This window comes from Cantharellus anzutake, assembly GCF_015039405.1.
Source record: "Cantharellus anzutake strain C23 chromosome Unknown EI90scaffold_17, whole genome shotgun sequence".
Lineage (NCBI taxonomy): Eukaryota > Fungi > Basidiomycota > Agaricomycetes > Cantharellales > Hydnaceae > Cantharellus > Cantharellus anzutake.
In genome coordinates this window covers 1,209,038-1,233,762 of record NW_024066967.1, presented here as the reverse complement: position 1 = coordinate 1,233,762, position 24,725 = coordinate 1,209,038, and the positions used below count along the sequence as shown (strand labels likewise).

The 24,725-nt window shown below is 49.3% G+C and overlaps 8 protein-coding genes across 8 annotated transcripts; 4 read left to right on the top strand and 4 right to left on the bottom strand.

Annotated features, from left to right (window-relative positions):
• The first annotated feature begins 1,742 nt into the window (after positions 1 to 1,742).
• On the top strand, positions 1,743 to 2,811 carry EI90DRAFT_3052640 (uncharacterized protein). Its single transcript, XM_039059966.1, has one exon. The coding sequence runs from the start codon at positions 1,895 to 1,897 to the stop codon at positions 2,690 to 2,692; it is 798 nt and encodes a 265-aa protein (XP_038917647.1). The 5' UTR covers positions 1,743 to 1,894; the 3' UTR covers positions 2,693 to 2,811.
• Positions 2,812 to 4,168: 1,357 nt separating this feature from the next.
• EI90DRAFT_589420 (uncharacterized protein) lies at positions 4,169 to 5,046 on the top strand. Its single transcript, XM_039067838.1, has 2 exons — positions 4,169 to 4,589; positions 4,661 to 5,046. The coding sequence occupies exons 1-2, from the start codon at positions 4,304 to 4,306 to the stop codon at positions 4,873 to 4,875; spliced, it is 501 nt and encodes a 166-aa protein (XP_038917646.1). The 5' UTR covers positions 4,169 to 4,303; the 3' UTR covers positions 4,876 to 5,046.
• On the bottom strand, positions 4,601 to 7,375 carry EI90DRAFT_3052636 (RIO1 family-domain-containing protein). Its single transcript, XM_039059965.1, has 7 exons — positions 7,287 to 7,375; positions 7,065 to 7,196; positions 6,553 to 6,995; positions 6,163 to 6,446; positions 5,967 to 6,104; positions 5,095 to 5,884; positions 4,601 to 5,031 (listed from the first exon to the last, which is right to left on the bottom strand). Exons 1-7 carry the CDS (start codon positions 7,306 to 7,308, stop codon positions 4,927 to 4,929), a joined length of 1,914 nt encoding a protein of 637 aa, XP_038917645.1. The 5' UTR covers positions 7,309 to 7,375; the 3' UTR covers positions 4,601 to 4,926.
• On the top strand, positions 7,372 to 12,103 carry EI90DRAFT_3052630 (uncharacterized protein). Its single transcript, XM_039059964.1, has 9 exons — positions 7,372 to 7,745; positions 7,824 to 8,277; positions 8,340 to 8,524; positions 8,700 to 8,770; positions 8,832 to 9,499; positions 9,608 to 9,829; positions 9,886 to 10,253; positions 10,314 to 11,003; positions 11,061 to 12,103. Exons 1-9 carry the CDS (start codon positions 7,481 to 7,483, stop codon positions 11,816 to 11,818), a joined length of 3,681 nt encoding a protein of 1,226 aa, XP_038917644.1. The 5' UTR covers positions 7,372 to 7,480; the 3' UTR covers positions 11,819 to 12,103.
• A 1,552-nt stretch (positions 12,104 to 13,655) lies between these two features.
• Positions 13,656 to 16,367, bottom strand: EI90DRAFT_3052627 (uncharacterized protein). Its single transcript, XM_039059963.1, has 11 exons — positions 16,160 to 16,367; positions 16,062 to 16,107; positions 15,721 to 15,996; positions 15,607 to 15,664; positions 15,337 to 15,504; positions 14,765 to 15,248; positions 14,639 to 14,698; positions 14,510 to 14,573; positions 14,149 to 14,450; positions 13,926 to 14,126; positions 13,656 to 13,854 (listed from the first exon to the last, which is right to left on the bottom strand). The coding sequence occupies exons 1-11, from the start codon at positions 16,280 to 16,282 to the stop codon at positions 13,687 to 13,689; spliced, it is 1,950 nt and encodes a 649-aa protein (XP_038917643.1). The 5' UTR covers positions 16,283 to 16,367; the 3' UTR covers positions 13,656 to 13,686.
• Positions 16,368 to 17,256: 889 nt separating this feature from the next.
• Positions 17,257 to 19,709, bottom strand: EI90DRAFT_3052625 (uncharacterized protein). Its single transcript, XM_039059962.1, has 4 exons — positions 19,573 to 19,709; positions 19,356 to 19,478; positions 19,032 to 19,296; positions 17,257 to 18,932 (listed from the first exon to the last, which is right to left on the bottom strand). The coding sequence occupies exons 2-4, from the start codon at positions 19,476 to 19,478 to the stop codon at positions 17,428 to 17,430; spliced, it is 1,893 nt and encodes a 630-aa protein (XP_038917642.1). The 5' UTR covers positions 19,573 to 19,709; the 3' UTR covers positions 17,257 to 17,427.
• Positions 19,710 to 21,208: 1,499 nt separating this feature from the next.
• On the bottom strand, positions 21,209 to 21,969 carry EI90DRAFT_588813 (uncharacterized protein). The gene is made up of 3 exons (XM_039067837.1): positions 21,884 to 21,969; positions 21,450 to 21,824; positions 21,209 to 21,384 (listed from the first exon to the last, which is right to left on the bottom strand). The coding sequence occupies exons 2-3, from the start codon at positions 21,723 to 21,725 to the stop codon at positions 21,283 to 21,285; spliced, it is 378 nt and encodes a 125-aa protein (XP_038917641.1). The 5' UTR covers positions 21,726 to 21,824; positions 21,884 to 21,969; the 3' UTR covers positions 21,209 to 21,282.
• A 333-nt stretch (positions 21,970 to 22,302) lies between these two features.
• On the top strand, positions 22,303 to 24,515 carry EI90DRAFT_3052621 (uncharacterized protein). Its single transcript, XM_039059961.1, has 6 exons — positions 22,303 to 22,581; positions 22,647 to 22,861; positions 22,915 to 23,607; positions 23,661 to 23,760; positions 23,821 to 23,911; positions 23,980 to 24,515. The coding sequence occupies exons 1-6, from the start codon at positions 22,362 to 22,364 to the stop codon at positions 24,095 to 24,097; spliced, it is 1,437 nt and encodes a 478-aa protein (XP_038917640.1). The 5' UTR covers positions 22,303 to 22,361; the 3' UTR covers positions 24,098 to 24,515.
• The last annotated feature ends 210 nt before the right edge of the window (positions 24,516 to 24,725 follow it).

Below are 24,725 nucleotides of genomic sequence, written 5' to 3'. Positions count from 1 at the left end.
TCTTGTAATCTTTACCGGAAAAAGGGTTAGTTTTCCTTTGCCTGCTATCTCCTTTGAGTGAGATTCAATGCCTTTCTGGCCGCGGTCGGCCTATTGTCCCTGCTTTTCATTTGCCTCAGCTGCGCTGCCCGCTATCTCCACTGTGAGCGAGATTGAGGAAAGCCAACCTTGCTATGGATCACTGCCTTCCCGCAATCCTCACTTCAGGGAGTGGGGTGGGTTTATTGTACATCTCCTTAATGCTCTCCTTGTACGTGCCGCCAGCTGCGCTGCTCGCCATCTCCACTTTATGGGTGAGATTTATAATTTGGCGAAAACCACCTTCGCTGGGGGTTGGCATATCGTTCCTTGCGTCTTTTGCCGGCTTGTACTGACCCACTTTGTGAGTGAGATTTAGTCTTGCCTGTGATTCTCGCCGGAAACATGCAGGGTCGGCTCATTGGCCCTCCCTGCTTTGATTTGTCCCCCCTGCGCTGCCCGTTATTGGCCCGTTATCTCAGGCTGGTGAGTGGAATTTAGCGAAGGTCGGGATCATGTTATGTCTAACGTACTTGCCCCTGTTTGTGTTGGAGCCCGCCTCTTTGCTCCAGTCGTCACACCGTTTTCATTACGCAAAACTCTTCCCAGTAACTTCTCGCTTGCGCTTCTTTCCTGCCTTGTGTTAGTTTGCCTAGATTTTTATGCTTTCTTCCTTTCCTAGTACCCTTTGTATGTGTGGGATACGCGTTGCCAGCATCTCAGCCTAACCAGGCAGTCTCGGGTTAAATAAACAACATTTTAACTTCTCCACCAAATTGCCCAGCAACGCAAACATCAATTTCTTTGAGCTCAGGAGATCCGCCATATATATTTCATGATAACACGTTGCTGCTTTGAATGAAATGAAGTCCACAGCTGCAGTTGCAGCAGCAGCAATCTGCAATATGTCCGGCCCGTTATCTTTAGTTTTAGAGTGCCAGGATAGCTGCACTGCGACGCGGCCGCGGGGCAACAACTGTATTATTCTCTTTATGCGACGGGCACGCGACTCGTGTAGCTCGCGTATAAGAAGGGAGCTTTTTAGTCTCCCCCTCCCTCAGACTTCTATCTAGTACGAGTCTGAGGTGAGATTGATTTTATTATTCTTTACAAAAATTGTCTAACTGTATACTAATTACTTACCGCCATTGCCTTATATTTAAAAACAACAACAACAAACACGTCCAGCCAGATATGGCAATTCGCTACTCAGCGGAGACTTTACTGATGATTTTGCTCGACGCACGTCTGCGCGTGTTTATATGTACGGCGAATGTATTGAAATGTGAATACAGGTAAAATATTCGACTGCGCAAGCGCTGACCGAGGAAGAATATTCTCGGTTGTTGTACTCTACTTATTTTGTTACCCGCGGCCTCGTGTCAACGTGGCAGTGCGGCCATCCCAACTCGCTACAGCGTGTGTACATGAGGGGATCATCCTTACATGACATGGGTGGTGTCTTCGGGTGAGTGGGATCCTCGGGAGTTGTGTCGTCGGGGGGGGGGGGGGGGGAGAATATTCTCGGTGACTCGTCCATTTCGACAAAATGCGTAAAAACTATAGCTGTTAAGGCTCGAGTATCGCAATGTTGCTTGCTGTCGAAGTACTCGATGACGCACTAGGCAGGTGACCAGCCTCTCGGATGAATGACGCACCAGACTGTGATTTAGGTCGTAACACGTGATGGCCGCGTTGATTCGGAGTGGCTGTGCTGGTCTAGAAAGGTCTCGGATCACGCCATTTGGGCTCAACCGTAAGCCAGTAACTGGCGCTGCACCACTTCCCCAACTCTGCAATTGTGGAAATCTGGTTGCTCCTATTAATTTGATTTGGCATCTCGTTCAGCCTTTTCCCTCTGAGTGACTCAGCGGCCATGAGGAAGTTACGTGTTAGAGCTGGATCTGCTCCAGTAATGCCAGAAATTATTCATCCTGTGAAGTTACTCATCCCCCACGATGTTGTGGAAAATATAGTGGCTTTCGCTGATACGCAAACGCTCAAGGCGCTCTCACTTGTCTCTCAGGAGTTGAGGGCACTCTGCAATCGCTTTCTCTGGAGGGAATGGTCTGTAGATATGCGAGAGGATGCATATGACTCTCAGGTGGTCAAGTGGATTCTTCTCTCTGACCGAGCGACCTATGTCCATCGATTATCTATCACCTTGCCGCGAACCGTGTTGTTCTCTTCACTCCCACATGATGCTTCCATGTCCAAACAAAACAAATTTCCGCCGCTGGAGCCGTACCTGAAAGGACTTCTTTCCCGTGCTACCCACTTGCGTTGTATTACTATAAATTGTTGTCAAGATCGAGCCCTTATCAGCCCCTCCCATCCCGCCGTTCAGCAAGACCGGTTTATCACTTTAATGATGTCTGGAATTAGCCAAGAAACACACCCTCACCTATCCTCACTGGGATTGATATCAATCAACCCGCACGTATGCAAGGAGGTTCTGCAACGAAACCTCAATTTGAAGAGGCTCGAACTCGACGTGGCATTTCCCATTGAGCGCCAAGCGAGTCAAACCCCTATTTCACTTCCAGACCTCAGTCACCTGTCCTTAGGATACAACGGAGTGTGTGGCATGTTTGGCGAGTGTCCTTCACTTATCCAGCTCTGCGTGTTTGTGAGTCCTGAGCTAGTTTTATTCCAACAAGCTGAGACGATCTGAAGGAATGGTTGATTGCCTGTGTTCAGCGCGTAGAGCTAAACTTTAGGGATTATCTTAATTTCATAAAACTTAACCCAAAAGTCCGGATACTCAAATTAGTCTTCAACGGTCACTGGTGGCAAAATTCGGAGCTGGAGGGAAACATGATCCATACATTCTCATCCCTGACATCTTTGGAAGAGTTGGAATTATGGGGAATGGTGGATGGTTTTGCGGAAGCGAAGGGGTTTTTGGAGGGTATTTGCAGCCATCCTTCCGCGCCCCATGCACTAAAACAGGTCACTTTCGTTTGGTGGCACGGTGACGGCAGTGTGAAATTAACCTATCGAATCCGGGATGTGGGGAAGCCCTGGGCTTTGGAACACATAAGAGCTCAAAGACCTGCCGTGAAAAACCCTCCTTCGCTCCATCAAATCGGGTGAAACATCGCCTGTATGCTTCCTATGACGCGCCAGAGTAGTCGTGCCGGGCTCGTGCCAACGGGCACAAGTGGGCATACATTCTCAATGAATTCTCATCGTAACCAGTTTCAAGTAATAATCTTCCCTCAATCTCTATCCTCATCTACTCCCCCGAGGATCTCTGGCGTCTCCTTGCGGTTTACTTTTTTGGGTTTCAGGGACTTCCAAGTCACTTGCTTACCATCTATCCTGCAGGCATCGAAATTCACGTTGTTACCTTACCTTGTTTTGTATTACACCGACGCCAGCGGGACTTGCTGCATGCCCCTCTTCCATTACGATTCCCAGAGCACATCTTCAGGGTTGCATAATTCATGAAAGATAATGAAAACATCCGCGTTTCTCGTGGGTTTAGTTAGAGCTGAGTTGTCTTTCCGCATGGATCGGGACATGGTTGGCAGTGGTTCACTCATTTGTCCCGTGGAGCCAGGAGAGAGGAAGGAATCCCTGGTGATTGCGTAGAAGATGGACGTCGAGCTCCACATGCGATGTCGGCTCACCGGCAGGCAGAAGGGAATGCGTTGTAAGCAGGAAGGAGGACACTGAACTAGCCAGGATCCCAGCCTCCACTAAAGTAGAACACTGAACAGCTGGGGATAATATCGACGACAGTGCAACCTTCGTGAGCCTGAGCTAGAGGCGGGTTCCATCTTTGTGGGCCCAAGGGGAAGTATAACTTGATTGTACTCTTATGTCAGAAACCCTGCTCGAGTGATGGCTTCGGAGTATTTTTGGCTGCGGTACGTAACAAGGGGAGTGACGGAATCCTTCCATTACCCTCTCAATCCTTGGGGGCCACTTCGGATTTCGAGCGTGGTGTCTCCAGGGCCGGACAATACGGCGGGATTTGATGGAAGAGAAATGGGAAGATTGCGGTAGTATCGGTCAGTGCTTCAAGGGGAACAGGAGCCAATAGGCGAGCCTAGTTGTCACCAATCTACAAGGTTCAGTTAGGCGGCGATGCCGATTGTCATGTCCATATTGTAAAACCAAGCAGCCGGCCCGGGATTACTTGCAAGCGCGACAATATTAATGACATAGATTCTGAGAGCCGACGAGATGACATAGACGTTGGCAGCTAACCGAACCGGAAGTTCATGCTTACGAACGGATTTCGGGTCACCCAAGAACTGAAGAGGGCGTGTATTCAATGACTCCCCACCATTATCCGCCAGCATTAGGAATAGGTAGGGAAAGAGACGGAAGATACGTTGTTCCTCTCATACCGCAACCGTACTTAACGAATTGGATATATGGGCAGTTCGCCTCTACCTCAAGTTGTGAAGGCCACCAAGACCGAACGAATGTAGCAGGTTATCCCAATGGGCGAACTTCATCGGTTATGAAAGTGAAGGTTCTCACTCAGCGTACTGTGGTCCGGCGTGTCAACGATCTTCTACCTCTCGGGGGTGCATGGGCGCACCCACTTGTAGTGCGTAAGTAAATGCACATTTTCAGTGTAAAAAATTACCTAATTGTGGGCTGGGGAAGTGACTCTGCTGTGCAGGTAATCTATGTCAAATACAAGGCTATAAAATATTAGAGCAGTTAGCTAATGCTGCGCAACCCCGTTATCCAAATTCTCAGAAACCCATCAAAACGTTCCATCCGAAAAATCGCTCCTGTGTTTTTTCCCAAACACTCGGGTGCCAAATTTTTAGCCGATTCCATCCAGCTGTTGGGGTGAAAAGTGGGGATGAAGTTCAGCTGCCTAGAATTTAAAATAAACGAGGCTATCTACAATTAACACCTTCCAATCGCCTGGAAAGTTTATTACTTTTTCCCTTTCGTTTGCTTGATCTTCTTCTTCTTCTCAGCTTTAGGCATCTTGTTCTTCCTTTTCTCCCTAGCTGCCTCCTTTACTGCCTTTTTATGCGTCTAGCAGTCGAGTACCCGATGTTAATGAATATGCTTAGTATGCCACTGCGAAGAATCTCATACCTTGCTTGCCTCTCTGTCCGCGTATCGACGTCCACGGGGTTTACGACGTTTATCTCCATCTTCGTCTTCATCCTCATCCTCGTCGTCATCGTCTCCACTTTCGTCATCCTCATCGCTTACCTCCGACTCACTCTCGTCAGCAACGGGCGCCCGGTTCGCTTCCACTACGCCCGTGATATTTCCATAGATAAGCTCGTCGCCTTCACCACGTTGAAGTTTCCTGACATCTCTCTCAGGATCGAACACTTCGTTGAGGGTACGTGGAATGTAGGAATGCATGAAAACGGCATCCTCCAGGGCTTCATCGCCAGCCGACGTTGGGGGAGGGATGGGAAGGTTGGATTTGGCGGGAGCTGCAGGTGGTGGTGGTGGTGGTAATGATGATGATGGCTGCGGTTCGGATATCCGGACTTGTTTTCGTTGTTCAAAGGTGGCAGAAGGAGGAGGCTTCACTGACGAGGGGTCTATCGGTGGCGGAGATGACACCACCGTTTCGGAAGCTGTGGTAGAGTCATGCTGTATTTGCAGCTCCTCCGTTTCCTGGAGGCGCAATACCTCTGCTCTAATATACTCTTCAAGACGTTCATTCGTTTCTTCCTCTCCATTCGACAACACCTGATCCGAAACCACAAAATCGAATGTTCGTCGTAATCCGAGCGTCTGAATTCCTCTTCTGGTCCAAAACTCATCCACGTTCCTGATATCTGCACGCAAGAAATCGAATGCAGATGGATGATCGTGCTCGACGGATTGTGAGACATCGATTACATAAAGATGGGAGTTGTGGTAGCTGGGAAGTTAATATGCGATAACCAAATTGGGATGAGAAAGGAGTTTTTTTCCATCCGGTTGAGGGTACGTTGTGGACTCACAGCAGATTGTATTCGCTTAAATCGGCATGGACCAGTCTGCATGAATGGTACAGTCGTCGAACAATGATCACCAACTCTACGTATAACGCCTCAGCATCACCAGCTGGGACGTGCGCATCCTTCAATCGGGGAGAAGCCCTATCTAAACGGTCAATTTACTCTTGACCAGCCAAACAAGAAGCGAAAGAACACTCACCACCCCTCCTTATCGCCCAAAAAAGTCATCACGAGCACGTTCTGCTTAACCTCCAAAACCTCCGGACAAGGGATCCCTGCATTAGCTAGCCTCCTCAGATTCCTCATTTCCTTCTCGGCCCACACCCGAACCATTTTACGTGGATTGTGACGACTGTATCCGCTTTTGAATCGATATTCTCCAGTGACATATTTGTCTCGATCTTTGAAGACGAGAATGGAGGTTTTATAGATTTTTAAGGCGATATGACGACCTTGGGGTGTTAGAGCGTGGTAGACGTTTGCCTAGTAAATAAATGAGATAGTGTGTACTTTGGGAAGGCTTAGAGTATTATAACAGGGAAGAAAGTATGGAGCGGATGATGGGGGTTAAAACATTTCGGTTACCTACCTCTTTCCCCGTACTAACACACCCATTGATCTCCTCGATCAACCCTTTGTTAATCATCTTGAACAAGATAATTCTCGTTCTGGGATCCAAGACCTGCTCGTTCGTTGCACGGTCTGATTTATCCTTAATGGGTAAACGATCATTGGCCGCCTTCGGATTGGCTGCTACACCGGCCAGGCCGTGATAGGGAAGAGCGAGGTTGGCTATGCGGGAATTGTACTTTGCTAGGGCTGTCAGTTGGTCAGTTTGGAGTTTCCTTTGTTTGGTCGAGGGCGTGGACGCGTCTGTTGTGCCAGATGTCGCGTTAACGTGAGGCTGGGGTGGTCGTGGTCGGTTTGTTGCGGGCATGGGCATTGTCGACGTACGAGGCTTTGCAGAGTCGGTTGTTTGGCCTGTTCGAACCTCGAGAGCCTGCCGTAAACGATTGTATGATTTTGTGAAATCTGGGCCATAGAATGTTAGGGCGGTTGTAACAGTAGTAAGCTAGATTCTACGAGGATGGAATCTCGTACCTCGATCGGCCAATTCCCAATCTTCAGCATCCACACGCGCCAAAGATTCCTCCCATGTTTCCGCCTCGAGTTGAGAGTCGTAGTCAGTGGACAAATCGTTATCAGAAAAGCCGTCTAGATCGCCATCGCTCGCTAAATCAAGGGCAGCATTATTTGACGGTAAATCAACGTGACCGTCAGCAGGTGCAAAGGCCTCGGCATCATGGGACAGCCCAGGCCTACTTTTGTCCAGAACGTTGTCCATAGTCGTCTAAGTACTTAATCGACTTTCAGTCAAGCCTGTCCTGTGGAGAGAGGCCGGGTCACCTGCCTATGTCTTGTGGCCAAAATTAAACAGAATCCACTGGAAGGATGGCTCCATTCAATTGGAGTCACACGTGACCCGTTTCCAAAACGAATCAGACGGTCAAGCCGTCATGAATACCAACAGGGAAGAGTTGTCAAAGCTCCTCAAGGCGGCTGAGACGCTTACGGGCCCGGCAGATGGTCAAGAAAAAGCCCAGGCAAAGGATATGGCAGATGTGCTAGGGCGTCGATTAGAGGCTGCGTGTGTTGTTCTCAGTAATGACTTCACCGTGGCTTCAAGCGATAAGCTCGTTCTGCAAAAAGCGACGGCAGACTATGCGCTCTGTCTGTTGGAGCGTATACAGGGCCTCCTGGATGTGGATCAAGGCATTGGTGGTAAGGCATATGTCTCGAGTTTTCGTTTTCTGCCTTGGGGATGTGGGCAGGGATGATTGACAAGGATTTTTTCTTTAGCTGCTCCTCCATTGATCGGCACGCGCGATATGGGTCTGATTAGGATGCTACTATCCATCGTGTTCAAGTGGGGAGTGGAACAACAACTTGTTCAGCTCTGGAAGAGTGAACCAAGAGATCCAGCATCAGGCTCACCTCCCTCAGCGCAACAACCCATGGAGATCGATCCAACGAACCACCGCGTGGACCTGAATAAGGCCGCTACTCGCATCTATGAACTAGTCTTTCGTAATAAGGCGCCGATCAAGGCAGAGCCGAGTCTTGCAAACGGCGTCGGACATCAAAGCAATTCGTTGCGACAGACACATATCACACAAGTATTGTTGACACGACACGCGACAGATATGCTGCGCCCCGCAATATACCTGGGGTGGCACGATGGCACCCAAACTGCAACAGTCGACTCTGGCGTGGCGGTTCAGATGACGACATACACCAGACGTCTGCTCAATATGTAAGTCGCGTGTGAAGCCCGGCTAAATGAGGAGGACTAATATAGTATACCTGTCCCTGTAGGTTGCCAGCCGCGCAAACGATAGCGTCGTTAGGCGGTATTATGTCACCGCCGCCTTCCTTCCCATCTCCGCCAGCATCGTTGTTGAAGGGGTGTTCAAACTTGCTCACTCAGCAACTACTAAGGCCGGACGGAGTGATTGGATTGTTCTCCGCTGTGCTCGGTGATGTTGAGGAAGGGGTCAACGGTGAGTTTGTTGTTTGCTCCGAGGGGTGTCGTTCTCTTTTCCCTCTTTTTCCTCGGAACCCCGTCGTCATTTCGTCATTGCAATAATCCATATCAAATTGATTTGCCTCCGCGATGATTCGCCTTTTTTTTATTTTATAACTCTATTCTCACTGTCTGGTTTTTTTCCCACGTAGATGCACCCCTGGCGCGTCTAGAACACATCGCTCAAATCTTGAGCACTCCCCCAAAAGTTTTATCCAAGGCTGTACGTCATCCAACGTGCGAGCTTTCTCACTGATCTCACTTTCATCCTTACATCCATCAAGGCTTATTTTCGCACAATCATTCCTCGACTGCTTCCCCTCTTGCTTTCTCCAGACAACGCCAACAACGATGGCTCAACTCCGGTACAGAATCCGTCTGAGGCACAAATCAAAGTCATCCCAAGACCATTCATCAGAGGCGCAGCATTCGCCCTCGCTCGCATCTTGACTCGCCCTTCCACCGCAGAAGCTGCATCAAATTTGCTCTTGTCGTGCGTTCATTCACCCTTTCTTCCCAAACCGTCTCCCTCCTTGGCTACTTCCTCAGATTCCGACTCACTCCCACCGTTCAAGACTGTACATTCATCCATCAGATTCCTCGCTGCTTTTATTCTTAACACCGACCCATCACCAACACTCATCTCGTTTCTGATCACTCCTGTGCTCGTGCCCTTGTATTATCTGACCGAGTTTTTTGATACCCACCCACGTGTGGTATTAAAGAGTCCGGAGGTGAAAGAGATGACGCAAGGACTGATCAGAACTTGGGCCAGGGTCATCAGCACTCTCGACGCTCGAAATGGTTGGTGGGACGTGATCACCGGAACCGGTGGTTGGTCATCCTCGCCCTCATCAAGCACGTCTCATCCCGAATTTTCCGTTGACGAGGAAGATCAGGTTTGGAATGAATGGGCCGCTATCGGCGGCGAACTTGTCATCCAACAGCGAAAGTAAGTGAAGCTCTCGTAACCGCGGACCCAGGGGCGATAGGGCCGATCGTGCTTCCTTACCTTGTGGAGGCTAATTCATTTCTTCCGTTTTCGATATTGTGCCTGAAGATCGTCGCTCCTTCCCGACGTCAGCAAACTTCTTGGGAAAAAAGGTTCCTCGACGGCAGGACCGCTCGAAATACGGCCTAATCCAGTCCACTTTGTTAGCTTACTCAAAGGTTTCGACCGTAAAGAAGTGACTGGGGCGATCTTCATCCGCACGCTGGATGAGTACAGTGCTTTGCGACAATCATCCCATTTGCGTAGGAGGGCTGGTGGTGACTCGGTCCGGTACGTTCGGTAAGGATCTGAAGGCGATCTAGCTTAATTAATTCTATTTACCCTAGGGCAATGCTTTGTCTCTCGATCGTGCTTGAGATGATTCAGCAGTTGGACACGTCTGTGATATCGCAGACGCACCATATCTTGGGATTTATATCTCATGCTCTCGAGCCTGCTGCAATGGATTCAATGTCTCGGGCTGGGCGTGGTATCAGCCGACGGAAGGCCGAGGGCTCCACCGACAAAGCACGTTTGACTCTCGATGATCTCAAGATCGTCCATGACGAGAGCGATTTCTCTGATGATGACATGGACGGAGGGGATAGTGATGATGAGAGTGATGAAACTATTGATGACAGTAGGCCATTGGTTAAAGGGGGTGACGATGAGATGGCGTTTACTGCTATCAACCTGCTCTTGAGCCTCCTCGAAGGTACGAATGGTCTCTAACGCCATGAGATTTCGCGATTAATTAGGTCCACCTTTGAATTAGCAAATCCCGATCTGACACCCCAAACCTCACCCATATTGCTCGTAATCTTCCACAATCTCGAAACACTGATGGACCACCTCTCACCATCAATTCGTAAGCCAGCACTTGAAGCTCGGCTAGTCATCACGACTCGCTCCTCTATCATCCCCCCTCCTTCACCTACATCAACAACCGGCTCATACCGAGCAAACTCGGACGGCGACGAAGATCCTCCAGGAGGTCGACAAGGGACAGTAAAAGAGGGTCCCCGAACAGATCAACAGTCGATCTATCAAGAAGCACTTCGGCTGATTCAAGATCCTATCTTACCAGTGCGGGCATATGGATTAACAATGCTCAGACAACTTATTGTTCCTTCTGTTTCTTCCAATGCCAAGCCACCTTACTCGAACACCCTTTCAGCGGAACACGCGCTGATCCCTGCTATTCTATCTATTTTTATTGAAGCCGTCCAGGATGATGATTCATTTATTTTTCTCCATGCGGTGCGAGGTCTTGCTGCTTTGGGGACCGTGTCGGGTGGTGTGGGGAAAGAGGTTGTTCGGAGGTTGGTGAGTGTTTACGTGGGCGGGCTGAAAGTCGGCAGGGGAGGTGGAGAGATGAGTAAGCGCGAGATGGACAAGAGATTGAGGATTGGTGAGGCTCTTGAACAGGTCGTAAGGAGGACAGGAGGAGCGTTAGGCGGTCATTGTGAGCCACCCCTTTTTTCCGTTCATTCTGGGATAACTAAAGGCCCCTTGAAATCAGCCGAAACGATCATACCTCCTCTTATTCTGGTGTTCCGATCTACACACGCTCCAACGACACTTCGAACATCTGCTCTTTCAGTGCTTGCTTTATGTGCAGATGCAGCTCCGGATGCAATCCTTACATGGAGTGGAGAGTTGACTTCTGCTCTCGTGGACCTCTTACAAGTTGAGAGTGTCCCGACGAAACTGAAACAAACAGAACCACCGGACCCGCCTGCGTTGGGATCTCGACATGCCCCTGTGGGGTCCTCTGGCGCTGCATCTGCGACTCCGTCATGTCCCAATCGCAAGAAGAGCCTCGTAACTGTCCCGACTAATGGGAAGACAACCTCGTTAAGGAGTGACGGAAAATCGGCATCGTCTTCAACCGCGAGACATGACTATGAAGACTCTGTCCCACCTTTAACGAAAAGCGCAAAGATTCCATCGTTCCGTCGTGCAGCGCTTCATTTCATTGCGCTACTCATTCGAACATGGCTATCCCGCTCTTATGATAGTTCGTCCGTGAACGGCGCTTCATTCTCGGGCCCACAAGGTATCGGATTAGAAACGTTGTCAGTGCCCTCTAAGAGGGATATTCCTCACGCGAAGGGTCCGTCGAAATCAGGCGATCCGATGGACGAAGACACCAAGCGGTTGAATAATGTCTTGAGGTACGTCCGCATGACGGATGAGGATGGGCTGGTGAGGATTCAGGCAGGGGAGTGCGTTGAGCTTTTGGAGGATTTGGTAAAGTATCGTTTGGGAATGGTTTAGACTCTCTCGCAATCAAGTACGGCGCACTACAACACAAACCTATACTTCGCAGTGAAGTCACACGTCCGAGGAGGGGGGGGAGGAAGGACTTGTGCTGATCTGTTTACTTGTTTTCTTTTATACCGCGCATCTGTGCAGTCTTATGGTCTACGGTCCGGTTTGCAAACCGCAATCTTTTTCTTGGTTCCTAAAGCACAAATAATAATCCCATCGTACGTCTCGTCTCGTCTTTGTCTTTTTTTTTCTTGTAGTCCCTTCCAACCCATTCTCATCCCATTCCACATCTATCAAATTTTTTTCTTGGTTTTCGTTTTTCTGAGCTTTGTAACAAACCGTCACCGCCAGCCGATGATGTTTGTAGTTTGATGATATGCTTGCTCTCTTCATGCACTCGTGCATCTCTCTTGTCGTTGCTGCTTCTGTAATGTCTGTTCCGATCACACGTTGTATTTGTACCTACTTGGCATCTAAATACATTGCTTGTCGCGTCGCGCGTCACTCGGGGTTGCCCTTGAATCCAATTGTTACGGCGATTTTTTCACAGCGGTCCTTTTCCCGAGGTTTGCGTACATCCAGTCCTCTCACCCTGGGCATATATGGACAGGTGAGAATGGGCACGAGCCCCATCTTTCTGCCTAGCGAAACGAAGTGATTGTACGGAACGAGTTGAGGGATACTTGATACGTTACGTAAGCGATCCTTTGTGCATATACGTGAACCCCATTTGGGTGCCTGAACCTTGTCCAAAACTCGCGGCTTCTAGCTCTCTTGCGTCCACCCGCAGGGAGAGGACGCAAGTGCAGATCGAGTACGTACGGGACTCGCTGATTGCAACAACTGCCTGCCGCCTTGATACTCGACCAACCTATGCCCAACTAGCTCATTGCATGTGGGGCTCGACGTCATTACTCGAGAACTCTGGTCATTCCGATACAAATTTTTTGCCTCAAGATGATATGCTGTTTGAGCCTATCCCCATACTGGGAAATCATCAAAAGAGCGCGCGCATTCAGACTGTGAAAATCCTCGTGTTATTGATAACTTAATGGGGCACAACGACATAGCCTGGCTTATTTTTGAAATAGTCACACCTACGTTCAACGAAAACCCGCCTACATTGCCAATAGTATTGCGTGGCGCTGGTTAATAGCCAGCTAACTGTAAAGTGGTTGTCACGATGAACCGTTTCATCGAGTGTTGAACGCCCCCGTGGAGAACGCCAAAACCAATGCTTGAGTATCATACCACTATACCAATTCACTGTCATTTGTTGAAGAAACGGAGGGGTTTCCCACTCTGATTATCACCCAGTGATCCCGACGTCTAGTGAGGCGTTCCTTTCTCTCGGTGAAACGTGGAGACTGAAGATGAGAGAACCTTCAAGCTGTGAGCAGTCCGTCTCGACCAATCATTTCCCTTCCCCTTAGAGCATGCACGTATGTATTTCTTTTCTGGAAACCGGATTACCAATTAAGGATAACGAGAGTACAAACAAGCGCTGGATCCTTTTAAAGTTTGCGTGCAGTTGTAGTCCCGTTCTAGCGGTTCCGCAGCAAGACCTTGAGGGATGTTGATTCCGAGATCTCGGCGGATGTGACACTGAAAATGCTGAGCATGAGGTTGCAGGTGTATACGGATGATCAGAGTTCACGTCTCAAAAGTATGGAAGTCGACGCTTAGTGTGCGTCGCGCAGTGCTCGCGCCGCTGTATCTTGCCACTATATATACGTGTTTCAAAGGTGTCAGCGCGTCCAAGTCTAGCTCTGATATCATAATACTGGATGATCGTCGGGGTTTAAAAATTGGAATCAATCGATGAAATTGCGTGGTACTATGCATTTGTAAAATTGTGTCCCCCCCCCCTTTCGTCATGACTCGTTTCTCCTTTCCAAACTCTGTTGTGGCGGCATCTTGACGGCAGGATTTACGAGGCACAAGGAAATGAAGGCCACAAGCAACAAACCTGCACCTGTCAAGAACATCATGCGCGGAAAGAACCCAACGGTACACGCGTAGACCTCCCCCATAAGGAGCGGCTATTGAAGGACGAATATAATTTCAATTATCTTGACCTTTTTGGAAGCACAACCTGACTGAAACGACGTACCCCGATGATCGTTTGCCCGACTGCCTGTAGTACGCTTATCGCCCCAAACACCTCCCCTACCCCAACATTTTCGACATTCGCCACCTCCGCCGAATCTTCTTCATCATCGAACGAGACAGAAGCATTCTCATTCCTGCTACCGGCATCCATAGGAGCATCACCATCACGAGCGGCGGAAAAAAACGACTGTAGTAGCATGTTCTTCACGTCCACGGTGGTCCACTAAGGCTAAAGCTAAGCTTTGGGAGGCGGGTGGCATGCCCCCGCCGAGGCTACTCAAGCCAGTGGTGATGATAAATGCAGTTTGGGAGGATGTAATACCGGTGAGTGTGAATGCGATCGTGTCGCATAGCACGGATAGCTGGGCAAGACGGAGATCGAAGCGTATGATGGGGAGCAAGTATGTTCTGCGGTGTGCGGCAGTGATTGCATTTACTGAAGTGGTGGTGGTGGTGGTGGTGGTGTGTCCGGTTGCGGCCTCTGGTTTGGGTTTGGGAAGGCGAGGCTTGAATGCTTGAATAAGAGCTTCATGACGCATATTAAACGCGATGGTCGTTATTCTCGGGCCCATATATATAACTTACCAGGAAGAGCGACCACTAGCCAAAAGGCGCGAACAGCTGCAACTGTCATTATGTAATACCCAAGCTACAAAGACGATGAATGAGATGGTAAGAAAAAGAAAAGAAAAAGTCGTAAAAGTGTCCACATGCCTCCTCCGGTGTCCAGTTGTAAACGTGTTCCGCATACAAGTACTTGTTTGGAAAAATCCCCTGGAAAAGAGGCGCGTGAGCAAAATTCATTAAGTTTGAAAAAAAAACACAGGACATGTCACCAACCATACTGAGATATGCACACCATAACGCTATACCAATCAGCGTCAGATCCCAGTCCCACCGCCAGAAAGGCTTCCGCCTTGGAATCCCTGATTCATCGGAACCACCATATTCAGGAGACACCCTTGGCGCGAGGACCGACAACGGCGCCAGGAATCTGAATACCTTCCTCAAGCTACGACGCAAACGCAAATAGCAGTAGTAGTGATCACGAGGGTACTGAGAAAGCTCAGTCATCCATTGTGCCGATTCTTTCTTTTTCCGCGCTTCTCGTCCTATACGCAGGCGTTCCTTCTCCTCGGGATCGAGGCTCTCGGGGAGTGCAAAAGTGACGTAAATCAATACGATGAGATTGGAAAACAAGGCAAGGTAAAAGTTGTTCGACAACTCTGGTGAGTCCGAGATGCGTAGAAACGCTGAGCCTATGGCTGGTCCGATGGCAATACCCCCATAGTAGAGTCCTCCATATGAGGAGAACAAGCCAGCTCTGAGAGGGATGGGCGACAAGCCATTAAGGCACAGTAAGTAGGCTGCGCATGGAAAAAAAAAAAACCAAAAAAGGGGGGTACAGTCACCTGGCACCTGGTTCTGAGCAGTCTGAGATGTAGGCGTTCATAGTAGCGAAAAAAGTCGCCCAGCTCCCCATTAAACCTTCAACTATGGCGCCGAAGACGACCAGAATACGGGCAGCACGTGGTGACGTTGCGAATTGTGGACTACAAACTACCGAGAACATGAGGTCCCTGAAGTTCCAGAAACGGCCCAAAGAACCCAAAAAAAAAAAAAAAAAGTTCTCAAAAAACCCCCCCAACAGTGCTGAAAAAAAAGGGGGAGGGGGCACATACCAAAACATCAAACCCAAAATTAGAAAAGTCATCACTCGAGTGCGCCCATACTTGTCGCCTATTTTTACATCGGCCTCAATGGAGCAACGATAATAAATCGGAATACTACCTTACCCGAGGTACCCCAGAAGCCAGTAGTAACAGCGCTAAGAGCTCCGTTGAGAGTCAATGCTAGAGCCTGTAACTCGGCAGCAGACGCCTGAACAGTAGGAGAAGCTACGCAATCCTTCGAAGGAGAGAATGATGGCATGGAAGTGGTAGGTAGTTGGATATTTGGGAGATATACTTCATGCCCTGGAGATCGTAAGCTGGGTACAGAATGATCCAAGGCATAAGGGGTCGAGTGCATATCAGGGGCCGAATCGTATTTATTGACGCTCTCTTTGCACGCTACGAGGTGGTGCATAGGAATAAGTCATACAGGACGCCCAACTGACTGATCGACGCGGGATCACCTATATCCATGTATACTTGGACACGAGAACCGATAGTAATTCCACGCTGTGGTACACATAAGCCACAGCTTTATGGCCATTATTCGAGTACAACGCACGGATATCGACAAAATTATCACGAATGGTACCAAGTAAGCCACCAGAGGTTTTCTTCGCGTCGCTGGCACGTTGCAGTCCTCAACCACGGAGGTGCGCGGAAGCAATCGACTTGATTCATCCATTGTGGTGTGGATGTCGCGTTATGGGGACTCTTTTGCGACCAAGGGGCTGGTTTAACGCAGCTAGACCACCCTTCGCACTGACACGTGATGCTAAATTTATTTGAATGAGTACTGTCAATGTCAGCGGGGAGAATACTCCGGCATGTGCTCACAGTATCCTCCCCATGGGACGATACTGAAGCTCGCGAGGACGGCCCCCGGGTATGCACGGAAGTGTACTATGTAATTCGTCGTTTCTCCTAGCAACAAGGTTCCACCATAAGGGCTGCTTCTCACTAGAGTGTTCGCCTCGGGGACGCAAGCACCCCCAAATGAGTTATCAGACAAATTTCACGCTACATACTTAAAAACTCGATTGGTAATGCTGCTTTCAAATTACTTACATATTTTTCCAGAGCGGATCTGATCGGAAGACCGAGGCCGCCGCCCAAACACCTCCCTGAGGTTGGAATTACATAGCAGCCGCCAACCCGAAACGCGTGGAGCGCCCCAGCCGCAATTTGGAATTCAATTGTCTTGTGAGTTCACGTTCATAAGTAATTGGCCGGTCCGTATTTTGCCGCTCAGGAAAGTAAGCAGTATACATATTATCATGTGTGAGATGATGTCAGTTCGGACACAAATTTATCCCCTCGTTCGGGTACGGGCTCCAGGGACATGCCTAAACCTTCTTGAGGTTGTTGCGGGTAACCCATGCATACGGTTCACTGAGCATGTGGACCTAAACCAGTATAAGTAACCATTGCGACTGCCAAGAAATTAGTGCAAGACGTAGATGTGGACAGTGCCTTATTTGATTCTCTAACAACTTGTTCATGGATGTTTATTCAACCCTATTAATTCTGTATTGTTCACGCATGCTCCGTGCTAGATTAGCTTAGAGGACACTCAGGGGAAAGATGAAAACCAACTTTACACAAGTTGCAGCCCTTGATCAAACCACTGCCCACGCTATACCGATGGAATGTTTTCCCGTTTTCAAATATATCCCATGTATACAGCACCCCTGTCACTGGACAGTCCGTCCCATTACACACTTGGTGATGATTCAGTCCTATTGCCCCACGATTGCATGAGATTGAACAAGCACGGTCATCCCCATTGTAATCTACAGCGAGTGTACAGATACGTGATGCACCAAATCATCATCTCCTTCGTCGGGCTTCCATCGCAGCCTCTGCTCTCGTCAAGTACACGCAGCTGAAGAGGGGTACAACTGAACGGAACCAGGGCAATAGAATCGCCTCTACTTTGGGGCAGTAGTTAACCGTAACCGATCGAAGTGGAGAAGACATCCGTGTGGGAGGTGATGGCCCATCGCCGATCTTGTTCACGGAAGTGATGGCCTCTGGGTGCAACCGAGACTTGACTAAATCTCGTAATGCACCTCCTTTGAGTTTGACGCATCCCGAAAAATCCACCTCGCACAGGGATGAACACAACAACTGTCGCGTTGAACCTTCTTGCCCTCTTGCAGCTGCGAATGGGTCAACGCCGGCAAGCGCATAAACGACCTTGTTGATGTCAAAGTCGCTCTTCGTCACTTGAAGGATTCTGAGCTGTGAAAGTGTGGCCAGTATGGGGATAAGATGTTCTTCGTTGATGCAACATTGGATGAGACGGAGTTCTCCTAGGGGCGGGGCTGATGTATAACCACACGCCCAGGGGAGGGAAGAACTCCGGCGCCATGCAACCCATTGATAAGCAGCTCTGTAGGTATCGCCAATGCACCAGAGCTCGGCCATAACGTTGCACACGGCCACCAAAGCTGTGCGTTTGATTCGAAGGATTTCTAGATTGGGTGCTACGATCCTCGTGAAAACGTTCATGGCTTCTCTTGCATTGGAAAGATCCAAGCATTTGAGAGCGGGAAGATTAATGTGTTCACCCGCTTGAACGAGGTCTTCGAGAAGTACGTCTCCGCTGAACTCGACTTCCAATGTCTCCAGTGTAGTTGAATTTGATCTACAAGCGACAAAGACTGCGTCCAGAAGTGAGCGCGCGTCACGCACGCATCTAATTAATGATAGTGTCCGAAGTCCCTTTCTGGGGATGGCGAGAGGAACGTATGAGGATGCTGCGCCGATCAAGCTTAGGGTGTGAATAAAATGGCAGCAGAGGGGATTCCTCGCGTCAGGAGGTGCGGGGGAAGCAAGAGCGTCAGGTCGTTCCTCCAAAATATCCTTTGGTTCCCCCGTGTCTATCGTGTAAAGACGCGGAAACGTGGACGTCAGAGCGACTACGACTGCATCGGTCGCCCGATGAGTGTCGCCCGATTCAGAGTATACCGATAAATCCAGACATAGTTCCCTCAGACTCGATGGGAAAGCATTAGTCGACAAGAAGCAAGTGAAGCTAGAAAGTCTGATATCCACTTTCCACGTCAGGGATGTCGGCTGTAACAACGTTTCAGAGGGGATCGCTCTAAGTGTTTGGTACCACCTATCAAGGATGGCGATCGAATGAGACGAAGGCACTCGTTCCGTGATATCGAGGTGTTTGACGTAACGCGTTGCCGAATTCTTCGAAGTTCGAGCGGTCCATTCGGCAAGTTTGTTCAGAGGACGGGATCGTCCCAACGTCAAGGTTTGCCAAAGGCAACTTGTCTCGAACGCAACGTAACGCCAATGCCGACACACGCCTATAATAGCTACCCAAGACGGGCGAACGACAACGTTGTTAGAACGCGTTATATATATAGATATATATATAACACGAGACCCTTGTGAACCGGGGCAAAGAAACAAACCTATCAGTTCCCGACAACAAGGCTGATCCATACAAGCAAATGTCATCATCTCAGACAACACTTCGACTGGAAGCTTAGAAATCCAGCAATGATTCTTTCTATCATCCATTTTCTCTGCCGCTGCATTGATGTCTGCCAAAGTCTTCTGTACTGTTGCACAGCGGGCTGAGTCAGGGGGTAAACGCGCTAGGGCCATATCGATCATTTTTTTCGCTGCCTCCACACGTCCTAACAGCTTGAATAACGTGGCGGCACGGTAATATCCCTATTCGGTTACGCAACTGCACGTTAAGCGATGAGACGGGGGGAAGAGCAACGCCGAACTTTGTATGAGTCTGGACATAGGTCGATAACCATTTTTGCATCTTTGAGAGCGTCCGAAACGCGTCCAAGCTTCTGTAACGTTGCTGCTCGAGTGTCATAGACTATATGTTCGTTCTTCACCATGTCCAGTATCTTGTTAAAATAGCAAACAACAACAACAAATGGTTTTGAGTTTGGGATGCCATGATCGAAAAAAAAAAAAAAGGAATTTATTTACACGGTCGAAACGTGCCAATGCAACATCGTAATTCCCTCTCCTGAACTCAACTACACCTTGATCGAACGCTTTCTTCCATGACTCCATTACGGAGAGCTTGTGCGGCTGGTTGGAGAAGTGCTCTCAAGTAAGTAAAAAATCGGCGCGAATCGGCTAGTTCCGCTATGCATATCTATAATAGGAAATGCACAACTTTGCACATTTCAGGAAGAGAGTATGTATCTTCTTGGAAGACGAGGCGCTCGTCTCATCTGATCACTGGCATCACAAACACAAACACTTCTCTCTCTCTCTCTCACCCTCCTATTTTATCGGCCGACCCTACCCAATATGGATGTGCGCCGACAAGGTCTCACGGTACCCCGTCCAGTACAACCAAACACCCCCGACGCCAACAAACGAGAGGATTCCGTCACCTCAACCAGCCACCCTTATCGTGTTATTGTTCGAGTTTCAGAATGGCTGCACCGCCACTCATCAACGCGGCCGCCGTGGGGTTACAAAATAGACAACGTACTTCTTTTTATCCAGCATCTCCTCGATAGCTCTCTTTCCGGCTCATTGGCCTCTGGCGCAGCTTAATTTTTAAGTAATATCTGAAGCGCCCCACTAGTGTGATGAGCGACGCCCCATGATCCTGGTTTATAATTAGCCTCTCTCTCATTCAATGTGTGTATGTCCTCGGTTCTTGTCATCCTCTCTTTGCTGCGAGCCAATGTCATTCCCCTCTTGGCTACTGGATGATGGGCTCGCGTGGCTTAGTCATTGGTTCATGCGAAAGGGCAAAGCGTGCGTGCGCTTGGTATCTATTACTTACGCATGAATTTAGCAGAAGCTGAGGCAATCGCAGTACTACTCTCGCTGCATAGGCGCCCAAGGTTTCATGTTAGTCAGTTTGATCTAGACTTGCGGTTACATATCTACGTTTTCATATCACCAACTGTATGCAGGGATCAGAGCAGCGCGCATCTGTCCTGGCAATCAACCACTGAAACTTCACCCCAAAACAACATTTACTGGAGCGCCCAAAGAGCGGAAGCATAAGCGTAAGCGAGTTTGTTTCAGTCAGAGGATTTCGCGTATACTTCGACTAGACTCCGATCATTCTGATCACAGCATGTTGTCTTGTGTCCGTGATGGCAAAGGCCCCATATCCCGTAGCCGAGGGGAGTCGGCCCCCGCCCCCTTCGGCAACCATTTCCCGTTTTATCCGATAAGCGCTCTTCAGTACATAAGGTGAAACCCGATTTTAAGATTGCCGTTAAAATCGATGGTGTCGGTGTTCCGAAATACAGTGGCGCCGTGAGACAAAACTGATATTTGGAGTACCAGTAATCTTTACATTCACCCTTACAGAGATTGTCAAGTCCAACCCGTCCCTACGATTTCTCTTCCGCCAACAGCACATTGAGCGCTAGCTCTGATGCATTCTCTCGCGCACCCGCCCGGGTGATGTGTTCCGATGCAGAATAGAGCTTGTCGTCGACTAGCAGTCCAGATCAGTCATAAGGACGGTGGCTGGTGCGATGGGGACGTCCACACGAACCAAAAACCGAACACTTCCATTGAGATGAGCCAATCTGCCTGTCTTGCTGGGGTTTTGGTAAGTATACGAAGTGGGCTAGACAGATGTGGGGTCGACGACTCACTAGATGGAGTGACATGTTCATACGTTGTGCATGGAATCGCAATGAGTTGGCAAAAGGACCATCAGCCACAGATTGAGACTCTCGTCGATAATACTGCATCTTCACGAATGAGATTGCGATAAACCCAAGTATTTAAGCAAAAACCGCCGCCGCGCGGCGGGGGCTAAAATGGGAGGCCTCCGTGTTACCCCTATCCAGCAACGGGGATGGGGATGAGTTGAGTCGTACTGTATCATGCACGGTGCATGACCGTGCATATAATTCTGGTTGTGTGCACAGGAGGTGTGACCCGATGGGACGTCCAACCTCATGGGTCCCATCAGTGTCACACCCCCGCGGAAGTAACCCAGTTATTTCTGCAGCCGTGCTGAATGTGAGAGATGCAAAGCCATATTTTGATTTCCCTGAGGTATTTGGTATCCATGCAGCGAGACCCAAAGAGAGTCGCAACAAAACTTTCAAGGCGTCGCTTAAAACCAGGAGTATCAAGAGGCCTCCATCCATTGGATGGGGAGTTATCGGATGAGCCTCATATTTGTGAAAAACGTTTCTGCACGCGTTTTGTTTCTTCCCATCGCAACCGCGGCTTCAGAATGATGCAGTCTAAGATCCATCCCAAGGAGTTGAGAATATATATCTTCCGTCATGCCCGTACGGCTTACCATGGAGGCGGGGCCCGGACTGCAAGAAGCAGTGAGGGGGTGGACAAGCATTACTGGCGCCAGAGCGAACCCCCCCCCACCCCACCCCTTCCCCCACGCCTATCAATGAATGCACCCTTTTTAGGAAGCCTGAAGAGATGGTACATTCGGCGATCTGCCACACAGTGAAGCCTTCGTCTTGGGCTGACGTGAGGTATGTCGAGAAATAAGATCGCCTTCTGCATCTAGAAATGTCATTCCACTTGTCCTGTCCTTCACCCAACGCCGGTTCCACAATCGTTTCATTATACTGTGGTTCCATCGCCACGCGATTGGAAATCAGGGCCGAAGCTAGCGTGACGAGATTCCGTGTCGCACAAGCCACTCTTCGAACAAGTGTTTGAGCGTGGGAAAACGAGCCATTCACTCCTTCAAAAGCAGTCTTCTCTACATTACTTAGTCAATATTTCATCTACGCAGCCAAAGGGTCGTAGTGACGATGGGGTCATCATCCTCGGAAGAAATCATTAGCACTCGGTCTTTAGACCAGTTTCTGGTGTCCCAAGATCGTCTCATAAAACAGGCTTCAAAAGCACTCCCCCATTCCTTTGACAAATGCACGTACTCCCTTGGACATATTAAGCAGGCCGTATATTGGTGTAAGACTTGCAACGGGACATTCGGACTGTGCTCCGCTTGTAGCATCGCCTGCCATGGCAGTGAGTTACCCCACTGAGCGCTCACCCAGTCACATTGTCCGATGTTTCCACGCGCAACACCCTAGATCATGAACAGATAGAATTGTTTCCTAAAAGGAATTTCCGTTGCGATTGCCCTACATCAAGCTCCCCTATCAGCTGCATGCTTCATCGCCTTACGGAGGAGCCCAACGCCGAAAACCCATATGGGCAAAATTTCCGGGGGATATTTTGCCGATGTGGGAAGCCCTATGACCCTACTGCCGAGACAGAAACTATGCTCCAATGCCTCGTATGTGAGGTTCGTAGCTCTGTGCCCTTTGTTCGGACCGAGCCTCATTAGGGATCATGCAGGATTGGTATCATGAATCTTGCCTCAATCTACGAAAAACCGAAGCTCCGTCACTCGAGTCCAAGCAAGATGCAAATGTTTCTACAGCTCCTATGACAGACCTTGCCGAGGACTCCGATTCAGAAGGGGAACTTGAAGAAGAGGACGACCCTAACTTGCTCATCGCTCCTTCTTCCTATGAATCTCTGGTGTGCAGTGCTTGTGTTCTTGACAGTCCGTTCCTTTCATTGTACGCGGGGACTCTTGGTGTGCGCATGATAATACGGGGCGAGCATGATAACAGTTGGATAGTCATTGGGGGTGCCGACATCGACAGCCAGTTAGGGGACCAAGCAAGGCCCGACATTGGGGACTACACAGCACTTCAAGTGGAACCGTCGGGAGGGTCTCAAGCACCCCATCTTGCTAAGCGCGCACTCTCTCCGGATATCGAGAGGAATGGAGGTGAAGCGAAGCGTCAACGACGCGGGGCATCACCTCCTTCAGAATCCAAAAACTCTCCTGGTGGTTTGAAACCAGTCGGTTCTGTGTCGTGCTCACGTCCACCAGAAAACTCACTTGCCCAAGCCACAATTCACTGCCGAAAGACTCGGAAGCCGTTGACAGGTAGCTCTTCGCCATCAATCGAAGATTTAGGTGATTGCGACATTTTTCTAAGCGAGGGATTCCGATTACGCTGGTGTCGTTGTGCAGATGTGCGTGGTATGGCTACCGTTTCGAATCACGCCCTCACGTCTCTGTTGTTCAGTGTACATTGATGTTTGAATGGGAGAAGAATCATCCACGATACAGATTTCTATTTGAAGAGGAGCCCGACTTGTATGAACCACCCGAAGACCCAGATTCTGGTGAGCAGGGGGGTTATTTCTTCTGCCGGATGACCACTAAACGATGAGCACTTCCACTAGGGACATCTTTGGAGGAACTCGGTATGCGTGCTTTGGATAGGCTCCCTCGGGATAAAACGATCGATGGAATACAAGCGTATAATAACATGCGGTAAATAATGATGAAACGCCTTCTTTTTCTTTTTGCCACGCTTACGATGGACGACATTGATCTGATAGGGATGAACTCATTGAGTATCTCCGGCCATTTGCTGCAAGCGGTCGAGTGGTGGAAGAGAGTGATATGACAACGTTCTTCAAACAACAAAGAGCAAAATTGGCTACCGAAGATCATTAAAATATGCGTCGCGATCCAGCCGACCGTACCCGTCTGTTCGCAGAGTCGTACCCTAAACGGTGTTTCGTATTCTGTTCCTACGGAAGGGGGCAATGTGTCATCCAACGAGTCCCAACCTACGGGAGCCAAGGCACGGCGGTTTGATGCATCGATATTATTATACAATCGAATGATTCTCCATCAATGGCAGTTTTGGCCCTCTAGACAAGACGGCCGGGGGCTATAAGTCGCCCTCAAAAATCGAGCTTTCAATGCACGATGACATCAGGCGAAAGGCGTGCAAATAGTCACGTATCTCCCCGTGGTTTCCGAGTCTGAGGAGACCCACATCTTACGCGTCCCAATACTGGATCGTCGACGTTCGCAGCAAGTGACAAAAATTCATGTATCCACTTTGGATGTACTATTCCAAAGTTGCCAGTGAAACGATTTGTCGTATATATATGGCTCCTTACAGCGATAATTGGCACGGTGTTCGGCTGTCACGGGCCGTAGGAATTGGAGCGAAAGTGAAGCCCCCTTATGAATTCTCCTCTCAGAGAAGCCCGAGAAAGCCGTGCACCGAAGCTTCATGATGACCTGGCTGCACTTCATCTCGGGCGTGTGCACTGACCTGACATGGGGATGG